The 24,856-nt window shown below is 38.0% G+C and overlaps 2 protein-coding genes across 15 annotated transcripts in view; both read right to left on the bottom strand.

The window, feature by feature from the left end:
- kcnq5a (potassium voltage-gated channel, KQT-like subfamily, member 5a) overlaps positions 1 to 3,115 on the bottom strand; it is a 93,689-nt gene extending 90,574 nt beyond the window's left edge. For all 3 annotated transcript variants that reach the window (XM_056761146.1, XM_056761147.1, XM_056761148.1), the window contains exon 1: positions 2,516 to 3,115. In XM_056761146.1, coding sequence (XP_056617124.1) covers positions 2,516 to 2,850 — 335 coding nt within the window. In that variant the 5' untranslated portion in view covers positions 2,851 to 3,115. The remainder of the gene's footprint in view (positions 1 to 2,515) is intronic.
- A 4,632-nt stretch (positions 3,116 to 7,747) lies between these two features.
- The window catches only part of rims1b (regulating synaptic membrane exocytosis 1b), a 57,949-nt gene continuing 40,840 nt past the window's right edge, over positions 7,748 to 24,856 (bottom strand). For 3 of the 12 annotated variants that reach the window (XM_056761342.1, XM_056761336.1, XM_056761337.1), the window contains 10 exons: positions 21,453 to 21,542; positions 17,623 to 17,735; positions 17,361 to 17,470; positions 17,085 to 17,245; positions 16,363 to 16,577; positions 12,740 to 12,890; positions 11,692 to 11,804; positions 11,325 to 11,426; positions 10,583 to 10,722; positions 7,748 to 10,494 (listed from right to left, as the gene is read on the bottom strand). In XM_056761342.1, coding sequence (XP_056617320.1) covers positions 10,279 to 10,494; positions 10,583 to 10,722; positions 11,325 to 11,426; positions 11,692 to 11,804; positions 12,740 to 12,890; positions 16,363 to 16,577; positions 17,085 to 17,245; positions 17,361 to 17,470; positions 17,623 to 17,735; positions 21,453 to 21,542 — 1,411 coding nt within the window. In that variant the 3' untranslated portion in view covers positions 7,748 to 10,278. Of the gene's footprint in view, positions 10,495 to 10,582; positions 10,723 to 11,324; positions 11,427 to 11,691; positions 11,805 to 12,739; positions 12,891 to 16,362; positions 16,578 to 17,084; positions 17,246 to 17,360; positions 17,471 to 17,622; positions 17,736 to 19,087; positions 19,154 to 19,317; positions 19,390 to 20,799; positions 20,878 to 21,452; positions 21,543 to 21,833; positions 21,942 to 24,343; positions 24,422 to 24,856 lie in introns of all 12 variants that reach the window. The other 9 variants (XM_056761331.1, XM_056761332.1, XM_056761340.1 and 6 more) reach the window with 7 other exon arrangements.

The raw sequence follows: 24,856 nt of genomic DNA, 5'->3' as shown, positions 1-24,856 counted from the left end.
TCTGTCTGACATAGCTGAGGAAAGACACTATTAAGGGGGGAACTTTGAAATATTTTGTTACAATTTAAAAACAAAGAGCTGTACAAATCACCCTTAATAACTATATTTTAAGTCAATTTCAGCCATCTAAGTAGAATTGAAAACTCTATGAACTAGTTGAAACCAGAATTCTCAGCCTTTATCAATTCTCTTAACGTTTTGAGTAGCCTACATTACAATGCTCAACTACTTTCCAATTTCTTTTGGCATTCTCAAAGAATGTATTTGTATTTTTTTGGATTTATGGCTGTTAAATGTGTTTCTGTGCTACTGAAATCACATAATACAGCATATTTCGATAAATCTTTGCAAAACGATTTATTAAAATCATCCATCCATATTTATCCACCATTCTCTGTTTGGCATTATAGTAGAGAAACATATTTTTTTATTTTTTACATAAACTTGGTGACTCTGGAACCTTCAGAATAAAAATCTCAACATGAGGGCCAATATAATATAATAACATACATTTTATTCAACTCTGTGATCTCTTCTTTCTCTCTGGTAATAAAAACATCTTGCTGATGTTGAAATTGAGGTGTGGCTCCGGGGCGTTACGTCAAGCTTTAACCTTCCTCTGTAGTCTGCCCATCACAAAGGGAAAAATGAGTTTGCTTTGATGCACTGTAAAAACATTGGATTCAACTAGGATGAGCAGACATCTGAGGTATTGATATGACCATTGAAAACCCCGTCCATTTAAAGAACCTATTGAACAGAAAATAATTGCTGACAAAAGTATATTGCACTGTATTCTCACATGTGAACGACAGTATAGTATACTATACATTTATTAGGCGGTATGGGGGTTTTTACAAAACTTTGCATACTGCCTAATGTTTATAAATAAACTTTGAGGATCTATTACACAAAGATATTCTGGTTTTAAGAGCATTTAAGAGAATATTAGCTTAAAATTAGTTTGTTTGTCTCTATGTCTTAAGGAACAACAAGTGTTACTTTTAAAAAAACTGTTACATTAAATCGGATATTGCAACTGCAATGCAAAAGTAACAGATGTAAGGCTATGCCATTTTGTTTATTATCTGAAATCATTTTTCAAATCAGAGATCACAATAAAAATGTGCCGGAGTCGGCATTAGTGGCAAATTATGTTGTAGCTTCATTTTCAGAGGAGACAACTTTTCACATGTTGTTTGAACAACCAGATGCATCCTAAACCACTTTAGGTAAGGATTGGAGAGTTAAAGTTTACAATAATGAATAAAGATCCCAGAAATTGCTGCATTATTTTACTCAGTAGACTAGCTTTTGGCCCATGGATTGCTCTATATGCAAAGTAATGATCAAGCAAAATTACAAATTTACTAATCAGTGAACACCCTATTTGTTCTGGATTGACTGTACCTTTGTAGGCTTTTACAACCATCTACCTAAAAGGATTTGTTTCAGTTTCTATCATGACTCAACATCTTACAACATTTAGAGCTCTTTGCCTACTTTGATTTTCCTTATACACATATAAGGGTATGAATGACAGTTTTCACATTTAAACGCAATGCCCATTATAATTATGTGAATTAAGGGTCACAGAATAAACTTTTTTTGAAAGCTTGTCTAACACTAATTGCTGACAAAACCAAGTGGCAACAACTTTTCGTACTGAATGCAAGCAGCACAGTCCAAGTGTGCCGTTTCTATTTCTGACCAGTATGGGACAAAGCGGTAGTTGCAGATGTAACAACTTAACCTCCAAGACCTCACATGTCCTCCCAGCACAAATAAAACAACAACATCCTGTCTCACAAGCACAGTGCAACGCTCCAGTCTTACAATTCAACAGCTTGACTTCCTCCCTACGCAAGTGCTACTCACAAAATGTCAACAAACTCATTCTGAGCATAAAAAATATCTCAGAGTTAATGCATTTCCCCTTAAATTAGAAAGAGCATCCTTTACAGGAAACTTGCATGATAATAAACCTACAAGTAACATTACTGACAAATAAAAACCATTACGCAAACCTTTTAAGTTAAATAGGTAATCACAGTCCATCACACAGTGCACATTAAATCTATGAAACTATTTTTTTAATAATCCAGTTCTTACCTTAACAGTCTTTATTTATCAAAAAAGCCTATAAACAGCTATCATGCATGCATTCATATCAGTAGCCAATGAACATGATTTCTGACATGCGTTATGGCTTAAGTGGCATATGAATTTACAATAGTACACTACAACTCGCATCCCAATTTAATTCAATGAACAATATCACATTAACAATACTAAAACAGAAGCATTTCAAAAATAAGGAAAATGTATTAAAAATATAGATTAATTTGTTAAAGATCCTTATAAATGTATGGAAATACTATCTCGACCTTAATAACTGAGCCCCTGCAATCCTCTGTTCATCCTGAAGTAACAGGTGAACTCCAGTCTAAGCGTAAAAATATGATGTTCACGCCTTTATGAACAGTATAAAGAGTTAAAGAAGATTTTCACTTACACAAAGGCATGGTAAATGAATGCCCAGGCACGCGGTCGTTCCAGGACATTGTAGAGATAGTTCTGGAGCTTCCTGTAGCGCGCGTTTCGCCGGCCGCTTTGCGCACTGTAGGTGAGCGGTTTCCCGAGCAGGCTCAGCCGGGCACCCTGCTTTCTCCTCAGGTTCTCTGAACCTCCTGCACCTGTTGTTCCGGGCGCCGACAGCGGACTGTCGACTGTTTTGGTCGCGCTGTTCATTGTTCCACGACCGGCTTCAACATCTTTCATTCCATAGTGCTGAGAGGTCTTCATCCAGAGACCAGTACCGCCCTCATCGCCGCTGTGGTTGCGGGGCATCGCATCACCAGCGCGGGCTGGATACGCGCGTCTGGAACCAGGGGTGCGCACATATGCAGATGCTGTAACGCTGAACTCTCACATAAACAAGAGCTTCACAGTCTTATATTTAAAAACTTTGTTTTTGTTCTTGTTTCTCGTGTATTTGAAATATTTCACAACTGAATCGATATTGTGATTAATTTACAGATTACTCCGGACACCCAGGTTATTTGCAAATAGGCTATGAAAGATTTGGTAAAGTTGTGATCCTCCAGATGACTCAAGCAATCTGCACTCTCCGCCGCGAGACTGGAGTTTTGAAGGAGCGTCACCAACTAAGCGGAGATTTGGCGAGGGGAGGGCATCACCCGACATTAACGTAACACTCTCCCTCCCTCTGTCACTGACTGTAAACCACATGCTACTGTATTCCAGTTCAGATGTCCTGACCACATCTAATGTAATAGTCAAATAGGCTTTATTTGTGGGCAAATTGTTGGATTGGTTTATGCCGAAAACATTTTGATGAAATCAATGCGATTGAAAAGTAAAACAAGCGAAAATCTGTTATTTTGTATTTCACAAAACGCGATAAATAAAACTGCGAACTGCAAGTTAACGTTACTCTAAATGTTCTGGGTTCGCAGTCTGGTCCCTCTGCATGCCCATTTATGTCGACCCAATAGCGTTCATTCTCTTCTGTGCGTCTGTGGGATACATCATCAGACAATTTACGTTGCTCCTTAAGCAATACCTGACAAACAGCTTAAAATAATTAACGTTATACACAAGGGGAAATTTAGATCTCTATCATGACTCGTCTCAAGAAACATTCAACCCGTCCCCATATCACCTTGAATCAACAAAGTACATGCGAAATGTTATTAATTTAAGCAAATATTAACCCATTATTTTGTGTAGTAGTACTACTAACTGTATGCTGTTATATTCTCTACTCACTGTGGTGGTCGATTATTTCCCCCAAAAGGCACTTTAAACTGTACACAAAAAACCATTAGACAAAACTTCATTCAAACATCTGGTGTGTCTTTCTGATTTGAAATTGCCCCAGTCAGTCAGATCCCTTCCCCAACCATGCAGTCCACGGAAGCTAGACACATCACATCAGCCAGACACATCACGTGATTGCAAAAAGTAAAGAATACATAAAAGTTTCATTAACCTCTCAACAATTAATGATTATGTAAATGCTATTTAATTAAAGTCCATATATCTGTATAACTGCATAACTAATCTGTTTATTTTACAGTATGTTACATTGCTTTGCTTTTTTAACTGCTAAAATGCTGACTTTTTAAAGGTATTATACGAAATGCAGATACATTAAAGGAGCACTACATATGCATCTCTGTGTGTATCGTTTAGGGCAGGGGGTAAGATGCCAAAAGCAGCTGCTCAGCTCTTTCCTAATTGCATTGGTAATTCAGGAAAATCATCCAGGACTACATCATCATTAAAACCACACTTTCATGGTTATAAGATAATGTGTCTCCATAAATGCAAATCTCTTAACCAAACATAAAAAGTAATTACTCAGCATATAGTTACAAATATGCTTAAAGCAGTTATTGCATGAGATCAGGCTCCGGCTTACAAGTACTGTACCAGTCTTAGTTTAATTTATCTCACATTTTATGACTTCACATTGTTTCAAAAATATGTGATTGTAGATGAATATGTAGAAAAAAGGAAGATTTTTACATTCAACATTGCTGAAAACTTTTTCATGAAAGTAGTCGGAAATTTAATGCGGAGCCAATTTAATATAAAGAATGGTTTTCTTCAAAAATGTTTGAGCTTTCATTTACGAAAATGCTAAAAAGGTAAGAGAAAGGCAAATAAATATGCTAAAAAAAAGTATATCACATTGTACCTACACAAATTTAGCTGATATACATTTCAGCTAGCCAGTGTCATACAGAATGATCACTTTTACAAGAATATTAAAAGTGTCTGTAAATAAATAAAGAATATGAATAGTTGACAGGACATTCTCACATTTATGTAGTGATCATAATCTTAAGGGTCTATCAAGATTCGCACATTTTTTTCTTCAAGGGCAAATTATGTCATGAACATATGTTTTATTTCCCACTTTATGAACGTCATGATGACAAAGTGCATTTGTGTAGATTTTTATTAGATGTGAATGGTAGTAGCTCAGCTACTGACAACGCTCTCTAGTGGTGTAAGCCAAAAACTTGCCATTAAACTCCACATCCACCTAAAAAGTAGTGATACACCGATATTTCACCACAAGGGGATTACTCTACCAAGTCTAACACCGCCACCAGGCAAAAGAACAAAGATCTACACCGGAAGAAACATCAGCAAACCCACCTGGCCAGGTAACGTTACTGCATGTCCTGCCATAACGAGACATGATTTATCAACAGCCAGTACTGACAGGCCTCTGATATTTTTGTAAAGATGTTTATGGATTTTCTTTTTGTTACAAATCCGTACAACATTTCAGATTAATTCTAATAAGGTCTTCCCAACCCTAAGTAAACTTACCTGTGTAGCGACGTGTGCTTAACGCTTTTGAAGAAATATGCGCGAATATTTTTATTTTCTTGGAAACGTCCATCGCCTGTTAATATGTGTAGGGGTGGTCCCTGTACGTTCACTAACTTAAATGTTTTGGGGAGCAAATGTAGCGCGCTAGAAGAAGTGTCGATTGACACAGAACTTAAAATGGCAGACCACTCACTTCACTGCATGTCACTGTGTTTTAAAACAAATTAGACCTTTAACGTACATGAATAGATAATCTAAAATGAATTTACTCACCCCCATGCTCGTACAACTTCGAATTAATCAAATTACAAAAATATGATTTAAAATGCCCACTTAAGTCACACTATAACTATTGGGAAAAAAATATTCCACGCGGTCTTTGTTTTCAAATGTTATTTTCAGTAAAGTTATAAATTTAATCATTTTAAAATGGCGCCTTTGGGACGCGTCAGTTCATGCTAAAACGCCATTGGTTCACTCACGTGCGTCTCGTGACCAAATTACACACACGTTGCTCAAGTTTTCCTCAAAAGCTGACCATCTCTGTGAATAGATTTGAATGTTTGGGCCTCATCTACAGAATCCGTTATAATAAAACATTTCTCCAGACTGTGAGTTTTCTATGGTAGTGAAAGATGGTGAGAAGAACCCATCTGAGCTCTCCAACAAGCGCAGTCGTAAAAACTAAGAGCATATGGCAATCGAGATCAAGAGAAATGAGTAATGAGTCTTAAAATATTAGCAATAGATTAATTTGAGGAATGGAGCGCAAAGTATGTTTCTTACATATTTCCAAGACCGGCCATAAATCAACCCATTTAAAAAAAGTTTGAAATATTTTTACAACCCTGGTTTTACTTCCAATGCTGCCTGAAACCAGACAAAAGCAGACTGTTGCAGACCAGCTTTCCATTAACAGCTGAATGGCAGTGCAAGTTTATGAATGTACTATATGCCTGTGTCACAGTATTTATTGTAAATTGCTTGCTTATTTGACACATAAAGAAGGATTTGAACCAAGGAGATTGAATTCCCTTTTATTAAATTTCATTAAATACCTTAAAGATCTCCTTAACAGTAGACTATTACCTGTTTAACTCATATCTCGGTTTAGTGTACTGTATTATGCTCTCTGTAAAAGCTGTCTTGTCTATTCCCTTTAAAAAGTTGGTGTTTTCTTAACTAAAACGTCCTTTTTTATTGTAGCTACCTCTTATTTGCCTACGGTGACTATTTGTCCAAGTTTGAACCTTGAAGTGTTTTTTGTTTAAACTTTGGATGCATGATTTGTAGAACAGAATAAAACATCAAGTATAGAATGCATCATAGTAGGTGACTCCTTTCACTTCAAGGTAAATTTACACTGGCATTCACTAGTCATGTTCTCGTTAAAATCAAACCATCATTTTGGAGGACACAGTCCAACTAGAATCCTGCCCTCTCCTGGATAGATGAAGGTGTACTGTTGTGGGGTGAATAAAGACTCCATCTGTCCCAAACGGCATACTAACCTACTAACCATACTGCTTCTGCACAGTATTTACATTTTTATGTATAGAGTACTGTACCTAAATTTGCCATATTGTTTAGCATAGTGTGAAGTGTGCTCAGATTTTAAAGTCAAATAATCTAAGCAAATAATTACCTTTCTTCAAATAAGGTCAAAGTTTGCCTCTTGCTACAGGAATGTTACCCATTAGTACTATATTTGGCACTCCAAGTCAATTGTCTGCATTCCTTTCATATATATATATAAATACTCTCTTCAATGTCATTGACTGTTTCTAATTTAGTTTTTCATTTAGGATAATGGAAAAACGATCCAGCAAACTGTCAAGCAATGATGTGAAGATTTCCTGGCGACCGATTTATCCTGCTGCTTTTATTTTTAGTACTGATAAAGCATTTGTGACTGTTTGACCTATCAACACAATTGGTTCCTATTGTGCATTTGTGGCATTTTTAATTGCATCAGGAGTGCAATAGCTGAAGTGTTTGTATGCTGGATAAAAAAAAGTTATGCCAAACCTGTTCATAATACTAAATAATATGAATAACTCATAATATTAAAAATAGATCCAAGACTAAACATTAGAAAAGCAGCTGTCATTCCTTGAAGTCATATGCCACTGACTTTACACTAGCTTTTTTACAACTTAACACACGCTGTCATTAACTAAACTATATAAATCCACGTAAACATTTATCAAAAGGATGGGACAGTGTAATGCTGTTTGTCTCCACGGGGTGGAGAAAGTGGATTACAATTAATGGCAGATGGTGGACAGGGTTTAATAGGCCAACCCCTTATTACAAACATTTTATTTTATTGAACACGATTTTAAAAGGCAGTATATAACAAATGCTTACAAGTTTTCTTCCACACAGTCTTTTATTTGTAAATAATAAAAATGAACTCTTGAATATAAAACATACACATTATTTGAGCCACGTCTGCTGTACAAAGTAATGTTGCAGTGAATACTTTCAATTTTGTTTCAGTGGAACACATGAACTGTAAACAATCAGTATCTTGAATAATACTGACAAAGTAAATAAGTCTGCCGTGACAGGCATAAAAAGAAAACTTCTCAATGAAACAAGGAACCATGAGCATTTATGATAAAGCAACAGGTCAGTAGAGGTCCAAATTTCTCTGGTGAGTGTGGGCATAATTTAGCGAATAAAAATAACTTTTGACGCGTCCCTTCTTCCGCTCAGCAGAACCAAGAGACAGATCACTGATCCATTAACTTGAACAGGGCAGCTTTGTAAATATAAGTAAACTTTGCAGACTCATATTTACAATATATGCATGTATGCAAGTGATGATACACTCTTTTTCAATATCGATATATATCTAAGTCTTTGTGGTTTTGTATAATCATACTCCATATACAGATAGCTCTAAATTTTTTATACACGTTATCTACCTTAGTTATAGTCCCACAGTAGTACAGACTACAGTGAACACCAATATCTTCAATAAAACAGGGCCTTGTGTTTGATCGGTACTACAGTACAGCATTTATTCATCCATTGGGTAAAAAACAATAAAACAATTTCAAAACTTCTTACAGACATTCAGCCCCAAATAAGGCCTGTGTGTATGGCTGAACCTGGCCAAATGCCCACACATGGAATGAATGGCTTAATTTTATTTGATAATCTATTTATATCAAGTACAAGCAAACTGTACAAGTACATGCAACATACAAGCTGGCCTACAGTTTGTGGAACTAACACACACTTATTGTAGTCTCTTTTTTCTCATCTGTCTTGTTTTACAAAATGTGCATGCAACTTGGAACAGTTCCAGATTCATGCTGTTCCCCTTATTGGTGACGAAAGGCGGTCTTTTAAGACCACCTCTCACCTACTGTCACATTCATTCAAATGCTAAGGGGGATCTGTGAGATTAATTTGATTCGAAACTAAACTCAAATGACAAACAGCTAAAAATAGGAAGCTTACAATAATTTGGCCTCTTCTGTTTTCCCCTTTTTTGTTATTGTTGTTCAAAAAACCAAGCAATTGTGCTTGCATTAAAATAATGTAAACTCTAGTCGGGTAGAAATTCTAATATCGGTATGTACAGGTCCAGCAGAATCGAAAAGAAGAACGCTGTCAAATGCCAGTGATGTGTTTCGTGATGGCAAGAACTCCAAGAAGTCAAACGTGTTAGTGAATGAATGCATTTCCTGTTAGGGCTGAAAAGAAAGGAAACAATAGTGGCAACGTCGTACAGTTCCGGTGTTCAAATACAAGTGGTTTGTGTTTTCCATGAAGCTCGTATGACACACATGTCAGAAAACATGAATCATGTTTTCACATTCTACAAAGTGTGCCTATTTACCAACAGTAAAGTGAAAAGGCAAAGCAGTCGGTGCCGACTACTGTAAACAGACTTAAAAGGTTTTCAGGCGTCCCTGCCTTCCTAGACACAAACACGCGCACTCTCTCACACACACTCACACAATCTGAGTTCATGCCCGATCGGCACAAGGTGGGGTCTCGGACGCAGCATCCACAATGTCGAGAGAAAACTCTCAAAGAAGACTATTTCTTGACCTTTATACCTTGACTTCTGGTCTCTCTCAGTGGAGTGACTTCCTGTAAGTGCAACATAGAGGAGGGGCAGTGCTGTCCCTGCTTTAAAAAAGCATCATATACCAGCATAAATGGGTTTGCTGGTTTTAAAGTAATTGTTCACCCAAATATGAAAATTCTGTCATCATCTTTTCATTTCAAACCGTTTACAACTTTCTTTTTTCACAGAACACCAGAGGAGATATTTTGAAAAATGTTGGTAACTGAAAACTGATGGTACCCATTGACTTCTATTGTATGTACACAAAACCAATGCAAGTGAATGGGGGCAAGTTGACAACATTCTTCAACATATCTTCTTTTATGTTCTGGAGAAGAAAGAAAGTCATACAAGTGTGAAATGACAAGAGGGTGAGTAAATGATGACAGAATTTTTATTTTTGGGTGAACTATCACTTGGTCTCTGAGTCTGATCTGTTATCATGCTGGAAGACCAAGCTAAACCAGTTTGAGTTTTTGCCTTCACTCTGTACACAGATAGAAAACGAATGCGCTGACTGACCAGAGCCATCTAGGGTACCAGCACCATCCTAATTCTTGCTGCTCTCTTTTATTTGGGTTGAATCGTCACCATCGTCTCAGCAACACAACATGCAGTAAGGAGCAGAGTGGACAAAAGGAAATCTCTACAACCCAAAGATCAAAAGGAAAAGAGATAAGTGATTGTCAGGCTTCAGCAAAGCTTTGATCGTGATTTCTATCCATATGTCTCTGTATCTGCCACTCTGCTTCTGATTGTTGCCTCTTGTCCTTGGTCCGCTGGGTCGTGTTCTGCGTTGCGACCTCATCTGTTTACTAGGACCTGACGCCTGGTGGCACAGAAGAGTCCAGCGATGTTTGGGAAGCGCGACGAGTGAGAGGAGCTAATGTCGGGTCGACCAGTGATGAGGGGGGGAACAGTTTGTACCAACCAATCACCGTGCTAGATAGATCCAGCTCTGCTAAAAGAATCTGTGCAACTCCCATGAAACATTTGTGGTCCATACGGCCATAATCTCCCCAGACTATGATCTGAAGGCACATTTAAAACACAGTGTTTAGATAGCAACAAACAGGGGACTTTGCAGGTAGAGACAAATTAGTCAAACTTGCTTACTACCTGGAGAACTTTACCCTGCGGACTTTCCTCGAACAGCAGCGCTTGTTGATAGAGAGGATCCAGCGTTTTACGTGCAATCTTGGTTTTCTTTTTGGCTTTGCACACACCATTTTCCAGCAAGTAGACCTTGACGTAGGGAGCTGTGAAGACCAGACACATAGCTCACAAAGTTCCAGTCACAAGGAAATATAACTTAAATGGTCTTAAAATATGTGGTTATAAAATAATATGGTTTGGAAAAGCAGTAAAGTTTCCAAAATAAATTCCACTTGGCCTTATATTTTGTTATATACTTCAAAGACATGTATACACTTTTAAGTGTGTCTAAAGTGTTCTTAAACTTTCAGGGGTCACTGCATTTTGGAAACGCAGTTATAGCACCTGGGTGTGCCAAATGTCATCATTATAGTCTAAAATAACTGCAATGTGAAATTTACATAAAATTATTATTGTCCTCAGAGTTAATCAAGAGGCAATGTACTGTGAGATTTGGTAAAAAGAAAAGTGTTTGAAAAATGGCATTACCACATGCATTAACTAACATGAACTAACAATGAACAATATAGTTTTTTAACATTTATACATTTTTGGTAATCATAGTTCATGTGAATCTACATTATTGTAGTTTTACCAACATGCTTAATGTTTAGATATAAATAAATCACTGATAACAATGTTACCATAATGAGTGGGAGACATATCAAATAAGGACAAAGGAGGAAATCTTTGAACACAATCTTACCCGGCAGCGATTTGGAACCTGGTTTAGGTGTAAGACCACGGGCCCTGATAACCTCTACCTCCAGCTTCCCTTTTTTATCCATCAGTCCAATCTGAACATCACCTGAAGTGCATACAAGAAAAGAAGTAAGTGACATTTGCACAAAATAATCCAAATAGTTAAAAAATAAATCAAATTACAGCTGGTATAGACGGTTTCAACGGCAACAACATAAACAAACAGTATGTGGCCAAAACTTAACTACTGGTTGACCACCGCAATTAATATATAATACAATATGAATATAAATTAATATGAATAAAAAATTATATTATAACCATTATTATAATGCAAATTCAACAACATAACTCTATACAATCCAACTTACCCATAGCAGGTGTTGCAAGTGTTTGCCTACCCACTAACTGAGCAGGACCAAGACCATCTAAGAAGTCGCTGAACTGGCTGTCGGCCCCCAACCTCATCCCTGAGAAGATCAAACTGAGACACATTCATAGAGGTGATTTCGTACCACATCACATCACAACACAACACAAACAAGTTATTTCAATGAATAAAGACAAATCTACCGACACATCTCTCAATCTCAATTTTGAGAAAAGCATATGTGTTATATTGTCATTACAATCCTTTATGGTTCAAAATGGATTTTTTTTCCATTAAATCTGTGTATGCAGCCTGCCCATAGAGTTCAAACAACTCTTGAAATCCATCCCATCTCCTCCCAGAGCAGACTTATGGTATGTAAACCCTGTCCTGCGTTAAGGCCCCTCAATAATACACTCAATATTTCCTTTGAGGCCAGCACAATTTCCATGACCTAACTCCTGCAGGAATGTCTGAGGGACGTGCCAGCCCGTGTCATGCTTCCATATGAACGGCCTAATTTGATTTCAGACGCTTTTTAAAACACATTCAGGTGAAATAACCTTTAAATCACAGAATTACTGGTTATCCCACACTCTGTGATATGACACAACTGACTGTTGCTGCGAAGGGAAGCACGGCTGACCCGTTTTGTATAGCCGCAAGACTCAGCCAAGACCCTTTCTGCAGATGATGGATATTGTAATTATTATAGAGGAGTATCGCTTGCCATCTGGCTCCTAAAATGGAGTTGGGAACATAGTGGACACAGCATTAACTCTTTTAATCAGCGCTCGTGTGTGTGTTTCTCAGCAGAATGTTCTTTATTTGCTTATCTTTTTTAGTGTTTTTCCACATAAATAGAGATGGACGATGCTGACGTGAACATGACAGAGAGCCCGCTGAGCATGCACTTATGTATAAATGATGATTTTATAGCAGATGCAAGAAAATCGAGACCTAGAAGTGGATCTTGCTGCAAAAAAGCAGAATTTATTTGGAAGGTTGTAGGTAGAAAAATAAGCGGTTATTCTGTGCTGGATACTAACTTGCCCTCAGAGCTGTAACTGTTCATGCTGCCGTCGGTGGACTCTCGGCTGGCTTGGCGGGCCATGATGTTGCGGGGATACTCCACTGCCATACCCGTCTCCTGACTGCGCTGGATCTGACTGGATCCCTTTGCTTTCTTGTTGGCGGCTTCTGTGGACAAAGGCAAAGACGCATTACCATTCACATGGCTGTCAAAAGTGTTTTTATATTTCCCTTTTAAAATAACAACAATATATCATTAAAATACATTTATTTTAACAAAAAGAAGTTTTAATCAAGTGCAACCAATACGGCGCACATTTTACCATGCATCATGTGTGTATACATTAAAGGTCCAGTCTGTAAGGATCTATTGACAGAAATGTAATATAATATAACTATGTGTTCAGAGGTGTATAAAGACCTTACGGAATGAAGCGTTTCATTTTTATTGCCTATTTCTATCTGCGTCGTGGGTCCCTTTACATGGAATTCTTGATGTTGTTTCTCTAGTACCCATGAACGGACAGACTGGTCTACAGATCTTGTTTCGTAAATACGTTATCTCCTTCCACAAAGAAGCAAAAACAACATCTTAGTGCCACCGTAGTGCTTTGAAATAGAGGAGGGGTAGAGTGAGCCGTTAGTTGCAATTCGTAACATCACCACTAGGTGCCACTAAATTAAAAAAACTGGACCTTTAGGTTAGGGCTATTCTTACATTTGTCACTCAAAAGAAAATATTGCATCTGAGACAATTCCCCCCTGGTGAATGTAACATCTCCTGGTAGACGTCATGGGGCACTATCCTTTCTATTTATGGCCTTCTGATGGATTACAGATCCTTTGAAAATGTCAGCCACTATAAGGTGGCTCGCTGAGCTGCAGCCGTGCCAGTTGTTTGAGTAAAGATGCTGCAGAGAGATTTATCACTCCACTCAAAGTGTCCACTTTTATCAAACCCTCATTACTGGCTAATTCTGAAAATGGTGAATGATATGTGATATTCATAAATGTAGGTTTGAATTTACCTCATAACTATTCTTTTTAGATATGCTGTACTTAAGGTTGCTTTTAATGTATTCTGTTCTGAAATAAAGCTTCTCGTGGTGCCTTAAACCCCCTTAGCTGTTATAAAATGCACTGTAACCCACTGCTTCGTGGGGCTTATCAATTTCATATGCATATCAAGGTTTCCTAAAATAAGTAAATGAAGTGACGTTTAGGCAATTGTATGCGGTCAGCAGTTATGAATATTTTTTTTATAACAGCCTAGAACTCGGCTCAACCAATCAAAATCAAGCACCAGAACTGACCACTTTAAAACAATATTATGCATTTGTATTTTAATAAAAAGTTCTGTTAATCTTATTTGTCATTTTGCAATCCTTGTGAATGGAGGAAGATGAAGGTAAAATGCGCAAAGCCTGAAGCATCTGTTACAGTGCAACAGAGCTCTTTAAAAGGCAGATTTATTTTAGCTTTGCTACTCTTTGTGATTTATCATCTGATAGGCCTTCTAAGGTATTATCCAGGAGCTTGGCTACGAGATGTGCCAAAAAACTTCTTTTGCCATCCTTTTTGAATTTGTTTCTTTTTTCAGCACACCATTTATTAAACTATAAACAGACACTGCTTAAAATATGGAATTTTAGAGGATATCAGATCCAACTTCAAAGGCATTTGTCTATATTACATCTGATAACAATCCGGGGTTAATCTGCACCTGACAGTGTGAATTCCTGCCAGTGCTAACATGGTGCCATTCATATTTCTATTCTGACTCTTCAGCTCCCACTGATAAACAGAAAGTGAGGACACATGCTGCTTTAAAGCAATAATTCTCACTTCATAAAACTAATTTACCCACCAGATCATTACAAATCTGTTCTTTGCCCCTTTAAAGGGATCTTTGTTTCAAAGAACACAAAAGGAGAAATGATGAAATAATGCAGAAATAATGCAACAATCTGTAGCTTAACTTCTCATTTTAGTTTGCTAGGCGTCTCACTTTTAAACGTAAAATTGCAGTTTACTTTACATTCTTATCTTGCTGAAAACAAACAGACATTTTCTGTGATATCTGAAGCACTTCCGGTTTTAGTTTATTTAAACTCGCATACACTCAATAACACACAAACAAATAAAGGTGCTTCACGATGCCATAGAAGAACATTTTTGTCTAAATGGTTCCATAAAGAACCTTTAACATCCAAAGAGGCTTTCTGTTTCACAAAAGGTTCTTTGTCGCCACATAAAGTTCTTTATTTTTAAGTGTGTATATAAAATATTAGTTTATCATTGTGATTTGGTTATATCTGTTGGAAGGATTAAATTATAAGGTAAGGAGAACATTTTCATTATGTACTCAAAAACTATTTTCCCATTTAGTGACATTTAACTTATTATAACAGATAATTATAAATCAATTAGTCAGTCTAAATAATTGAATCATTATGGATTTAAGAAAATCTTAATTTTTTTTACATTTATCTTTATTTTTGCAATTATTTTTGGTGGAAAAATTACGCGCTTTAAGCACAACGATTTCTCAGCAGTCTTGGCCAAATGGTCTGGCCGATGTACGAAGTTGATTTAAAGTGTGGAATTGGTTCACATAGCATTTCAGTCTTTATTTGGGTGACCATTTCTTTCTTTGTTTAGCTTTAATGACAACAATGCAGTACTTGGTGAATATCTCCTACTGTTACTCATAATAGAGAATGTGAAGTTGACGTCACGCCCTATCTTGGGAGGAAAATACTCCACTGCTATTATTGTTTTTATATGTACCGTTACTTGTTTTGTTTGATATATGGAGAATTCGACAGTGAACTTTTCCTGAACAACTCTGCGTAATGCTATTGCAGTCTTTGAACACAGCAGGACCGACCTACCATAGTTATATTTCCTAATTAAACTAGAAAAACAAAACACTGCATTAAACGCAATAGCAGCCATCCCCCCAAAATGGCGCAACATTCAACACAACCTGAGGCCGTTTAACAAGCTCTACACAAAGCACAAGACTTTTTCTTGACTATGGTATATTCACTGTTGATTTTACATTCTACTCCAGTAGAGGGCACATCAGGCTAACGGAGCAAAAACATGAAACTTGTCTGTGTCTTGTATCTCTCTCGCTGCTTTTTAAAATGGTTTAGCAGTGTGTAAAAGTTATATTTAAAACTTTATTGTTTTAATGTTCAGTGTCATCTGTCAGTGTTGGGTGTCTTAATGTAAATAGTTGTAAGAACTGCTTGTTCATTTTATTGCCAGGCTTCAAAATGAACCTTTAGCCACACCAGCCAATGGTGAGATGACCTGAGAAAACCAGCCACCGTTCATACAGGTCATAATATTTAATTTTCTATTCTTATAATGAAACTAACCAAAGAAAATATTATGTTTTTGTTTGCAAACAGCAAGGGACTATTCAGACTATTCTTTCAATTTCATAGTGGGTAACTCTGTTTCACTTAAGTCATTTTGTACATTTCAGACCCTGCTGGCAAGCCATATGCTATTGTTAAAAAAAACATACTGTGTAGTGTGTAGGCCCAAACCTAAGCTTTTAATCTGATTAAATTCAGGACAACACAAGTCAATAATGAATGCAAATGACAGGCTGGAAGAGTCTGACCTGTCTGACTGAGCTGAGAGGTGCTCCTGCTGCGGCGAGAGGGAATGCCCACAATGGCGACTACACGGGCACTAAGGCTGGATCTGCGCTTTTTTCCTTCTGCTCCCAGTGTTCCGAGGGCCGTGTCTGACTGGCTGCCATCCGTGCGCTCCAGAGAGTAGATCTCCCCGCTTGCACTCTTCAGCATGCTGCGGCTGGACGTATGAATGTGACGGCTGAAGAAGACAAGATGGGGAAGAATGCTGAATGTCAGTAACCCAAATAACATGATATGCAAATCATGCACCTAAAGTTGATCAATCTAATTTTCTGTCCGGTTTTTACTTTCTCCTGCTTTTATTTGATTTTATAAATACCTTTTTGCAAAAGAGCGGCAGTGCGGACATATTGTGCTGAATTTTACATGTAGGTCACACACATACATAAGCCTTAAATGTAGCAAAAACAACCCGATTAATTCCAAAGGTCAGAGAAGGGGGGAGGATTTTCTAAAACCTAAATTGGGACCTTTTGGTCCAAGAAACCAATTATAAGTGGTAAGGAACTGTTACAAATGTATAGAATATGGTCCCTTATTCGTTTGAAGATTGACAACTGCCCTTTATAACTGAATATTTAACCATGTTAAACTGTGAAAATATTTTCACATTGAACAAATTCAACATTAAATTACATGCACTCGCATGCACTCAATAAACTGTGATTATGTTTATGCGTCTCACCTGAAGCGACCTCTTGGCCGTTCTGATTGAATGGACATGTAGCTGGTGCTACTGATCCGCGAGGCACTGCTGGCGCGAGAGATGGCTGACACGTCGCTGACGTCACTGTCTGAGGACTTATGGGACACATTGTCACTGCTCCGTCGCTGCTCCTTATAAAGCTTTTGAAAAGTAAAGTACCACAAATTAAAAAACATACACAGAATATTCAAATAATATATAATTAATATACCAATCCAAGATCGGACCCGAGAGAAAAGACAGAGTAACGCTTACCTCTCGTTTGTTCTTCAGCATCCTCTCCATGTCCTGGCTGGTACTGGAGGGAGCTGGTGGTCGGAAGGTGCGTACTTTCATTTGCCGCGTTCGCTCCTCTGAGGCAAGAGCTGACATATAACACACCAGTAAAATGATAATTTTCATATTTAAAGTGTTCTGGCAGCGTCACGGCTTATAAATGAAGAATTAGTTCCACGTTTCCAACTGGAATGTCACTAAAAGAAGGCAAAATGCAATTTAGCAGTAAAAAAGACTGTACCTTGCTCTACATTGCTGCTTTTGGCGGGGACTTGGGGTAACTGTCTGACCTTGCGTGAGGAAGATGAAGCCGCTGCTGAAGAGGAAAATGAGGAGCCAGAGTGTGGTTGCACCCTGATAGAGTAGAGTTGAGAAAGAAAGAGAGGAAGGAAAGCAATGGAAACTTTAGTTACATGTATCATATAGTGCGAATAGGTTCTATATCCAGCCTGGAAGACGTACTTAGCAACTGTTTGGCAAACAGCATCAAATCAAATAATTTTTCTCCTCAAATTACGATGCTAAAAACGTATAGACAGCGACATTCACTTGATCGTAAAGTATATTTAGTCACAATTGTCATCATGAAGAGACAGTATTAGACCTATAGCAATACATTTTGATTATAAAGACTGCTGACTCAGTCATTGACCAGTCAGAAAACACTTACATATAAAGGTTTCGGTTTGGATATCTGTGTCCTAAAGACATAATCAAGACACAGAAACTTTAAACAGCACCCTGCTTAACACAATGTTCTTAAGGTTAAGGAAAAAAATGCTCTCTTTAGTACCTAAATGATGATAAAATATGTACATACACTCAAGATTTTGGCTAAAACTTTGACAAATGACTAACAGAGAATAACTTTGAAGCAGTATCCATATCTTTAGTTAAATATAGCTTCTCTGCACATTTCATACATCTGAATCTTGATCTATTATTGCTAAGAACTATAAGGAAAGCAAAACAAGCACAATAGTGAAGGGTCTGAAATTCATGAAAGAAGTGGGCAACCGTGAAAGGCAAGATTGCGGTAAACAGTAAGCTGTGGTAGGTGGTGGAGAGGTTGTGGAAAAAGCAGCAACCACACCGAGCTTTGAAAGTAAGGAGCAGATTATAAGAATGACAAAATAGGAAAGGATCATTCTTATTGAATACGTGACACATAGGTTTGAGTGTAATAAGGGATTGGTTAACCACAGGATTCTCAGCCCAGATCAGGGTCACCACCTTTCCATTCGGAGTGAGTCTGGGGTTGACCCTCCCACTGGGTCACCTTACCCAATGGAGGAAGAGATACCCTCTTCCCGTGTGAGCCCTTTAAAATGGAGGTTGGCTTTATTCTGCAGGCCAGTAAGAAAAGCAGCATACAAGATAGAATAATAAAAGGAAAATAAAATACATGTGAAAAAACGTAGAATTAAAAACAAGAAGTGACACAATATTTGCGAAAACAAACTGTGAATGTGTGGATCATATAAATATGTTTCTCGCAAGTGCAGTGAAATTTTTTCCTGTAAAAGTTCAGTAACACATAAAATGTAAAAACAGTCCAGAACAATTAAACCCAATAAGAAACCTCCTCCAAAGATCAAATCAGCAAGCGAAGAAAACAGTCCTAATACAGATATCGTCCGAAAACCCAGGACATACAATGAGCCGACAAAACAAATGTGATATGACATGTTTTTTTTTAGTCTTACCGCTCACTGTCAGATATTTTCTTGCCAAGATTCTGACAGCTCGGCTTGTCCAGAGTTCTCGACTGCCTGCAACATGGAAATGATTTAGGCGAGACACAAATAAAAGAATGAGGAGTGACTTCACTCAGGACTCAACGGACATTAAACGAAACTGCTGCCTAATAAAATGGAACAATGGAGATGGACATGTTGTTTGTATATGTGCTCTAGAACTCTTTGTGCATGTGTACCTCTGTGCGTCTGGCTTTGCACTGAGGTGGTGCACAGTCTCCTGAGCGGGAAACATAGCCTCCAAAACCCAGCTGATTCATAAGATCAGGTCAAACACATGTGATTGGCATGGAGAGGACGGCACATGGACAGACACACACACAATGACACAGCATGGGCTGATGTTAACAATACAGAACTGTGCCACTTAAATCCTCACAACAAATGAAAATTATACATAAGACGCATACATGTGACACACACTGATTGATATGGGACACAAAGATACAACTCTTACGTGACTGGACTTTAAATGCAATTTGTCCAAAACCTCTTAAATCAGTATTAATTGGTGAAAACAGGTAAACATAAGTCAATAAGTGATAACAGAAATAAAGAGGGTTTGTTAATGTCTGTATAGCAAACACTGGAGCAATACGCATACAGAAGCCTCAAAAATTATCTTAAGGCGTAAGTCACATTTAAGGTGCACACTATCGGTCAAAAGTTTGGGATTACTTGACAAAAACGTTTGTCATGCTCTTAAAAATAATTGAATCTAAAGGTGTATGTTTCAATGTTTGAAATTACTTGTGTGGACAAAAATATAATGGTGGCAACATATTAATTTCTTTCTAGAAAACAATTTTTTTATTTAAAAAATATATTTGAACAAAAAGAAGCCAAGAAGAGTCTAGCATAGATGAAAATGCCTTCAATACTGTTTAAATAGTGTCCCCAGATTGAGAAACCATGCAGCTAGCTTATAAAATGCCAAGAGCACGATCTTGCAAGTTCTAGTCAAAGGGTGACTGCTATTTTGAATGCTTTTAGTCACAACATAATTCCCATAGTTACAAGTGTAATTACCCATTTTACTACCCATTTTATTACTTTATGTCTCAACGTGTGAAGCTTTTTAAACAGTATTGAAAGAACTGTATCTATGTTAGAATCTTTTTGGCTGCTTTTTAATCATTTGGTTCAAGTCGTATTTTTTTTACAAAAATATGTTTTTAATAAAGAAAAAATGAAAGAAATGTAAAACACTGAAACCTTCCGATTTAAAGATTTTCCAGATCATGAGAAACATATTTGTTAAGTGATCCTAAACCTTTGAACAGTTGTACTTTTTGAGGCACCTGTATTTTTTTAGTTCCTCTGAAGCTAATATCAAAGAATGCAGTATAAAAACTGCAGAAAGTATTCAGAAACAAGAACGAACAACCTTAGAAAACCAAGCAAATACACACTACACTACAAACCACACAAGTCACACAACATTTGATTAAAGCTTTCAAGCAGCCTAAGATCTACAAAATACACAGGTGATCGCTACAACCATGGGGCTGGGTAACAACAGGTTATAGGTCAGAAGCAACAGAGAGCAGAGGGCTGGAGGGTTAGCTACAAAACTGAGCCGAATGGCAGTAGGGCTATACGGACAGGTTAGAAGAGCAGAGAGGGTTAGCAACAGAACTGAAGGAGGACAGGAGGGATACCTGTCATCTTCTGGGGAGGCATGCTGAATAAGGATCCTGGGGCTGGTGGGTCTGGTACGGGGCAGAGACTGCGTGCTCCTGCGTGAGTGTGTGTGTGATCCACAAACACCCAAAGAGTTTAAAGTGGAGATGGAAGAAACACGGGAGGTCAATATTGAGATTCTGATATTGGTTACAGATTCTGGGGACTCATTTGCTAATTAAACTTTTTCATCTACAGAGTAGAGGTAAATCTAGAAAAATGCTTGCCACCAAAAACACAAAATACAGCTGTGAACATCAGGAGACACTGGACACTGACATGACAGAGTAGTGCGACCCAAAGGTGATTTACTTCAGTCAAACATAACACAATTTGTGTTGTAATAAAGGTGCAACATTAAAGGAAACAAAACAAAATAATAGAATAGTTCACCCAAAAGAAAAGTCTTTCCGAAACCATTTGCTTCTATTTTAACTGTTTAAAAAAATATACAATGGATATCTTCTGAAGTCAGCTTGATAGGGTTGCATAAAAAGAATACTAAAATTTACATCTTTACATTTTCAGACATGGAATTGGCATAAGAGCGGGTAAAACTTTCTGATTTGGTGAACTATTCATTGACAGATTAAACAAAGTTGGTATAATCCATTTCTTAACAAACATGTACCTGTCACGTTCGGGTGAATTGGAATTAGATTCTGGTCTCAGACAGTTGGTACTAGCACTTCTAACCCTGTCAAGAGAGGGCTGTAGATCCCTAGCGTCACAATATGCCATCCAATGAAGTAGGAAGGAGAAAGAAAAGTGGACAGGGAAATGACAAGAGGCAAAAATGTTAGGCTCAACATAAAATGAAAAGCAAGTCTTAACCTGTACAATCACTTGAAGGAAAGGAAGTTTAGTTGGAAGATATGCTTAAAAGTGTCGAGGGATATTTTTTCTTTTCTTTTAAAGCACTAAACAGGGAGCTAATGCCTCTTGAGGACTTTTGGATATTCAGTGTTGTTTTCAATTCATGAAACGGGGTTTATGTGTTCGACCCCCTTACCTAAAATTGATCTTGTCTGTGAACTTAAAAACTTGCGTGACCGAACGTTGAGTAGCAGTGACTACAGACAGCCGTGGTTTTGACTTAAGGCATGCAGGTAGTGTTGAGCTGAACAAACAAAAACGTAACAAGTGCAAACAAAAAGGAATCACAAGTTACAGAAAATGAGCGGTAAAAAGATATCCCTGTGCAAAAAAGATTAGACATACTTTCTATAGGTTACGCCCCTCACATTTTTGTAAATATTTATTATATCTTTTCATGAAACAACACTGAAGAAATGAAACTGCAACAATATAAAGTAGCAAGTGTACAGCTTGTATAACAGTGTATATTTGCTGTCCCCTCAAAAGAACTTAACACACAGCCAGAGTCAGGAATTAAGACTTCAATTTTATCCCAAGCTTTTGTAATATAAGAGGGAATCATATTTAAACAAACATCAAGTAAGTGTCAGAATTGAAAATGCCAGGTCCTGGAATGACGACATTGATTGGTTGAACACCACCTCCACAGAAAAATATCAACAACTACTTCTCTAGCCCCGCCCATTGGTAGAGCGAACAAGCAATACACATGCCGTTAAAAGATCCCAATAAAATTGTGCATTCAGTGCCTGGTTGTTGAAGAACACAGTCGCTGCATAACCTTCCATTGGATACCGACATGAGCAATGCGTGGTTGAAGTTTATTTTTAAAGACGTTCCAGCTCATGTGGGAAAAACATTGAGCGTTTGTTCGATTCAAATCACTGGGGATTCCTTTGCGAACAAGGCACAGGTCGACACTGGATAAGCGGAGAGACTTAAATTAAATAGCAGTAGTGTGACGAACACAGAGGTCCTGTGATCATATTAGTATACATTTTACCACCGTTTGCGAATAATGGAGACTGTTTTGAAGAGATTTGGTATTAATTTCATCATATTGTTTTTTAATCATGGAAACTCTCGTAACATTTGAGACCCGCGATCGGGGTGATCTTCTGTCCAGTTCGTGATCACGGGTCTCAAATGCTGACAGGTGCGGTTATCATTTAACACCATACAACAATAGGCTATATAAACTATACACAAAGCCTTGCCATCACTTCGGGAAATAAGTCAGTAAATTTGAGTAAAATCATAGGCTTCACTTATCCCGTGCGAACGATTCACATAAACCACAGATGTGGGGAGGTCATTTATCAATCACATGAGGTCCCCAGATAATACCAATCCCGTGTGAATACAGCGAAAGTGTAACCTAACGTTATGTGCCTAACCAAATTCAAATTATCGCTCTCACTCTCTCATACTGGTTACTGGAAGTTCAACATGGCACCTCATGGCAATGAACTCTCTGAGGATCTGAAATAAAGAACAGTTGCTCTACATAAAGATGGCCTAGGCTATAAGAAGATTGCCAAGACCCTGAAACTGAGCTGCATTACAGTGGCCAAGACCATACAGTGGTTTAACAGGACAGTTTCCACTCAAAACAGGCCTCGCCATGGTCGACCAAAGAAGTTGAGTGCACTTGGTCAGCGTCATATCCAGAGGTTGTCTTTGGGAAATAGATGTATGAGTGCTTCCAGCATTGGTGCAGAGGTTGAAGGGAATTTGGGGTCAGCCTGTCAGTGCTCAGACCATACGCTGCACACTGCATCAAATTGGTCTGCATGGCAGTCGCTCCTTAAGGAAGCCTCTTCTAAAGATGAAACACAAGAAAGCCCGCAAAAAGTTTACTGTCTAGACAAGCAGACTAATGAAAAGGATTACTGGAACCATGTCCTGTGGTCTGATGAGACCAAGATAAACTTATTTGGTTCAGATGGTGCCAACGTGTGTGGCGGCAACCAGGGGAGGAGTACAAAGACAAGTGTGTCTTGCCTACAGTCAAACATGGTGGTGGGAGTGTCATGGTCTGGGGCTGCATGAGTGCTGCCGGCACTTGGGAGCTACAGTTCATTGAGGGATCCATGAATGCCAACATGTACTGTGACATACTGAAGCAGAGCATGATCCCCTCCCTTCAGAGACTGGGCTGCAGGGCAGTATTCCAACATGATAACGAACACAAAAGAAGTTGAGGGTAAAGGTGATGGACTGGCCAAGCATGTCTCCAGACCAAAACCCTATTGAGCATCTGTGGGGCATCCTCAAACGGAAGGTGGAGGAGGGCAAGGTCTCTAACATCCACTTTTTCACTTATTTTCACATTTATGGCTGTGTGTTAAGATATTTTGAGGGAAAAGCAAATTTACACGGTTGAACATGCTGTACACTCACTACTTTACATTGTAGCAAAGTGTCATTTCTTCTGTGTTGTCACATGAAAAGATACAATAAAATATTTACAAGAATGTGAGGGGGTGTACTCACTTCTGTGAGATACTGCATTACATTAGCTAGTTTGTAACAAAAGCACTGTGAGGATCTGAGTGTGTTTTAGCTTCACAGAGAGGATAAAACACCCATCACTCTGAGAGGATGCCATTGCAAGTGCCATTCTTTTTCAAAGTGCCTTACCTGTAAATATTCTTATGAATTCCATTGACTAATAAAGGCATCTTAGGTGGAAGTGTGCTGCTGTACTTAGATGGACTCCTGGCAATGCAACATTAACATGCAAGCATGCAAAAGGGAAATAAAAAAGGGTCAAAATCACAGCTGCGATTAGTCTACTCAAAAAAGCAGTTGCACATGTCACAGGTCACTTATGCAAGCAAAAAGCAACTCTCATTTTAAATAATTTACTGAACATAGTCCTTCTAAGCTCGCTCATAATTTCCTATTGAGGTCAGTGACGAGCGGAAGAAAAATAAATAGAATAGAGACTGTTATTTTGAGAATCCAAACTGTTGTTGTGAAGAGACTGCTGGTATTGGTTGCTTGGGCTGTACGCCAAAAGCAAGTGGAAAGTTCCACTTGTAATGTTTCTCATCAGTGAGCTGCTTTCAACTATAATCTTAGACTGGAAGGCGAAGAGTTTGACAAGAAAGAAGACATCAACACTCACAGATATTATAATTATTTTAAACT

This window comes from Triplophysa dalaica, chromosome 11, assembly GCF_015846415.1.
Source record: "Triplophysa dalaica isolate WHDGS20190420 chromosome 11, ASM1584641v1, whole genome shotgun sequence".
Taxonomy (NCBI): Eukaryota; Metazoa; Chordata; class Actinopteri; order Cypriniformes; family Nemacheilidae; genus Triplophysa; species Triplophysa dalaica.
Note: the sequence above shows the minus strand (reverse complement) of the source record. Positions and strands in the feature narration are given on the sequence as shown.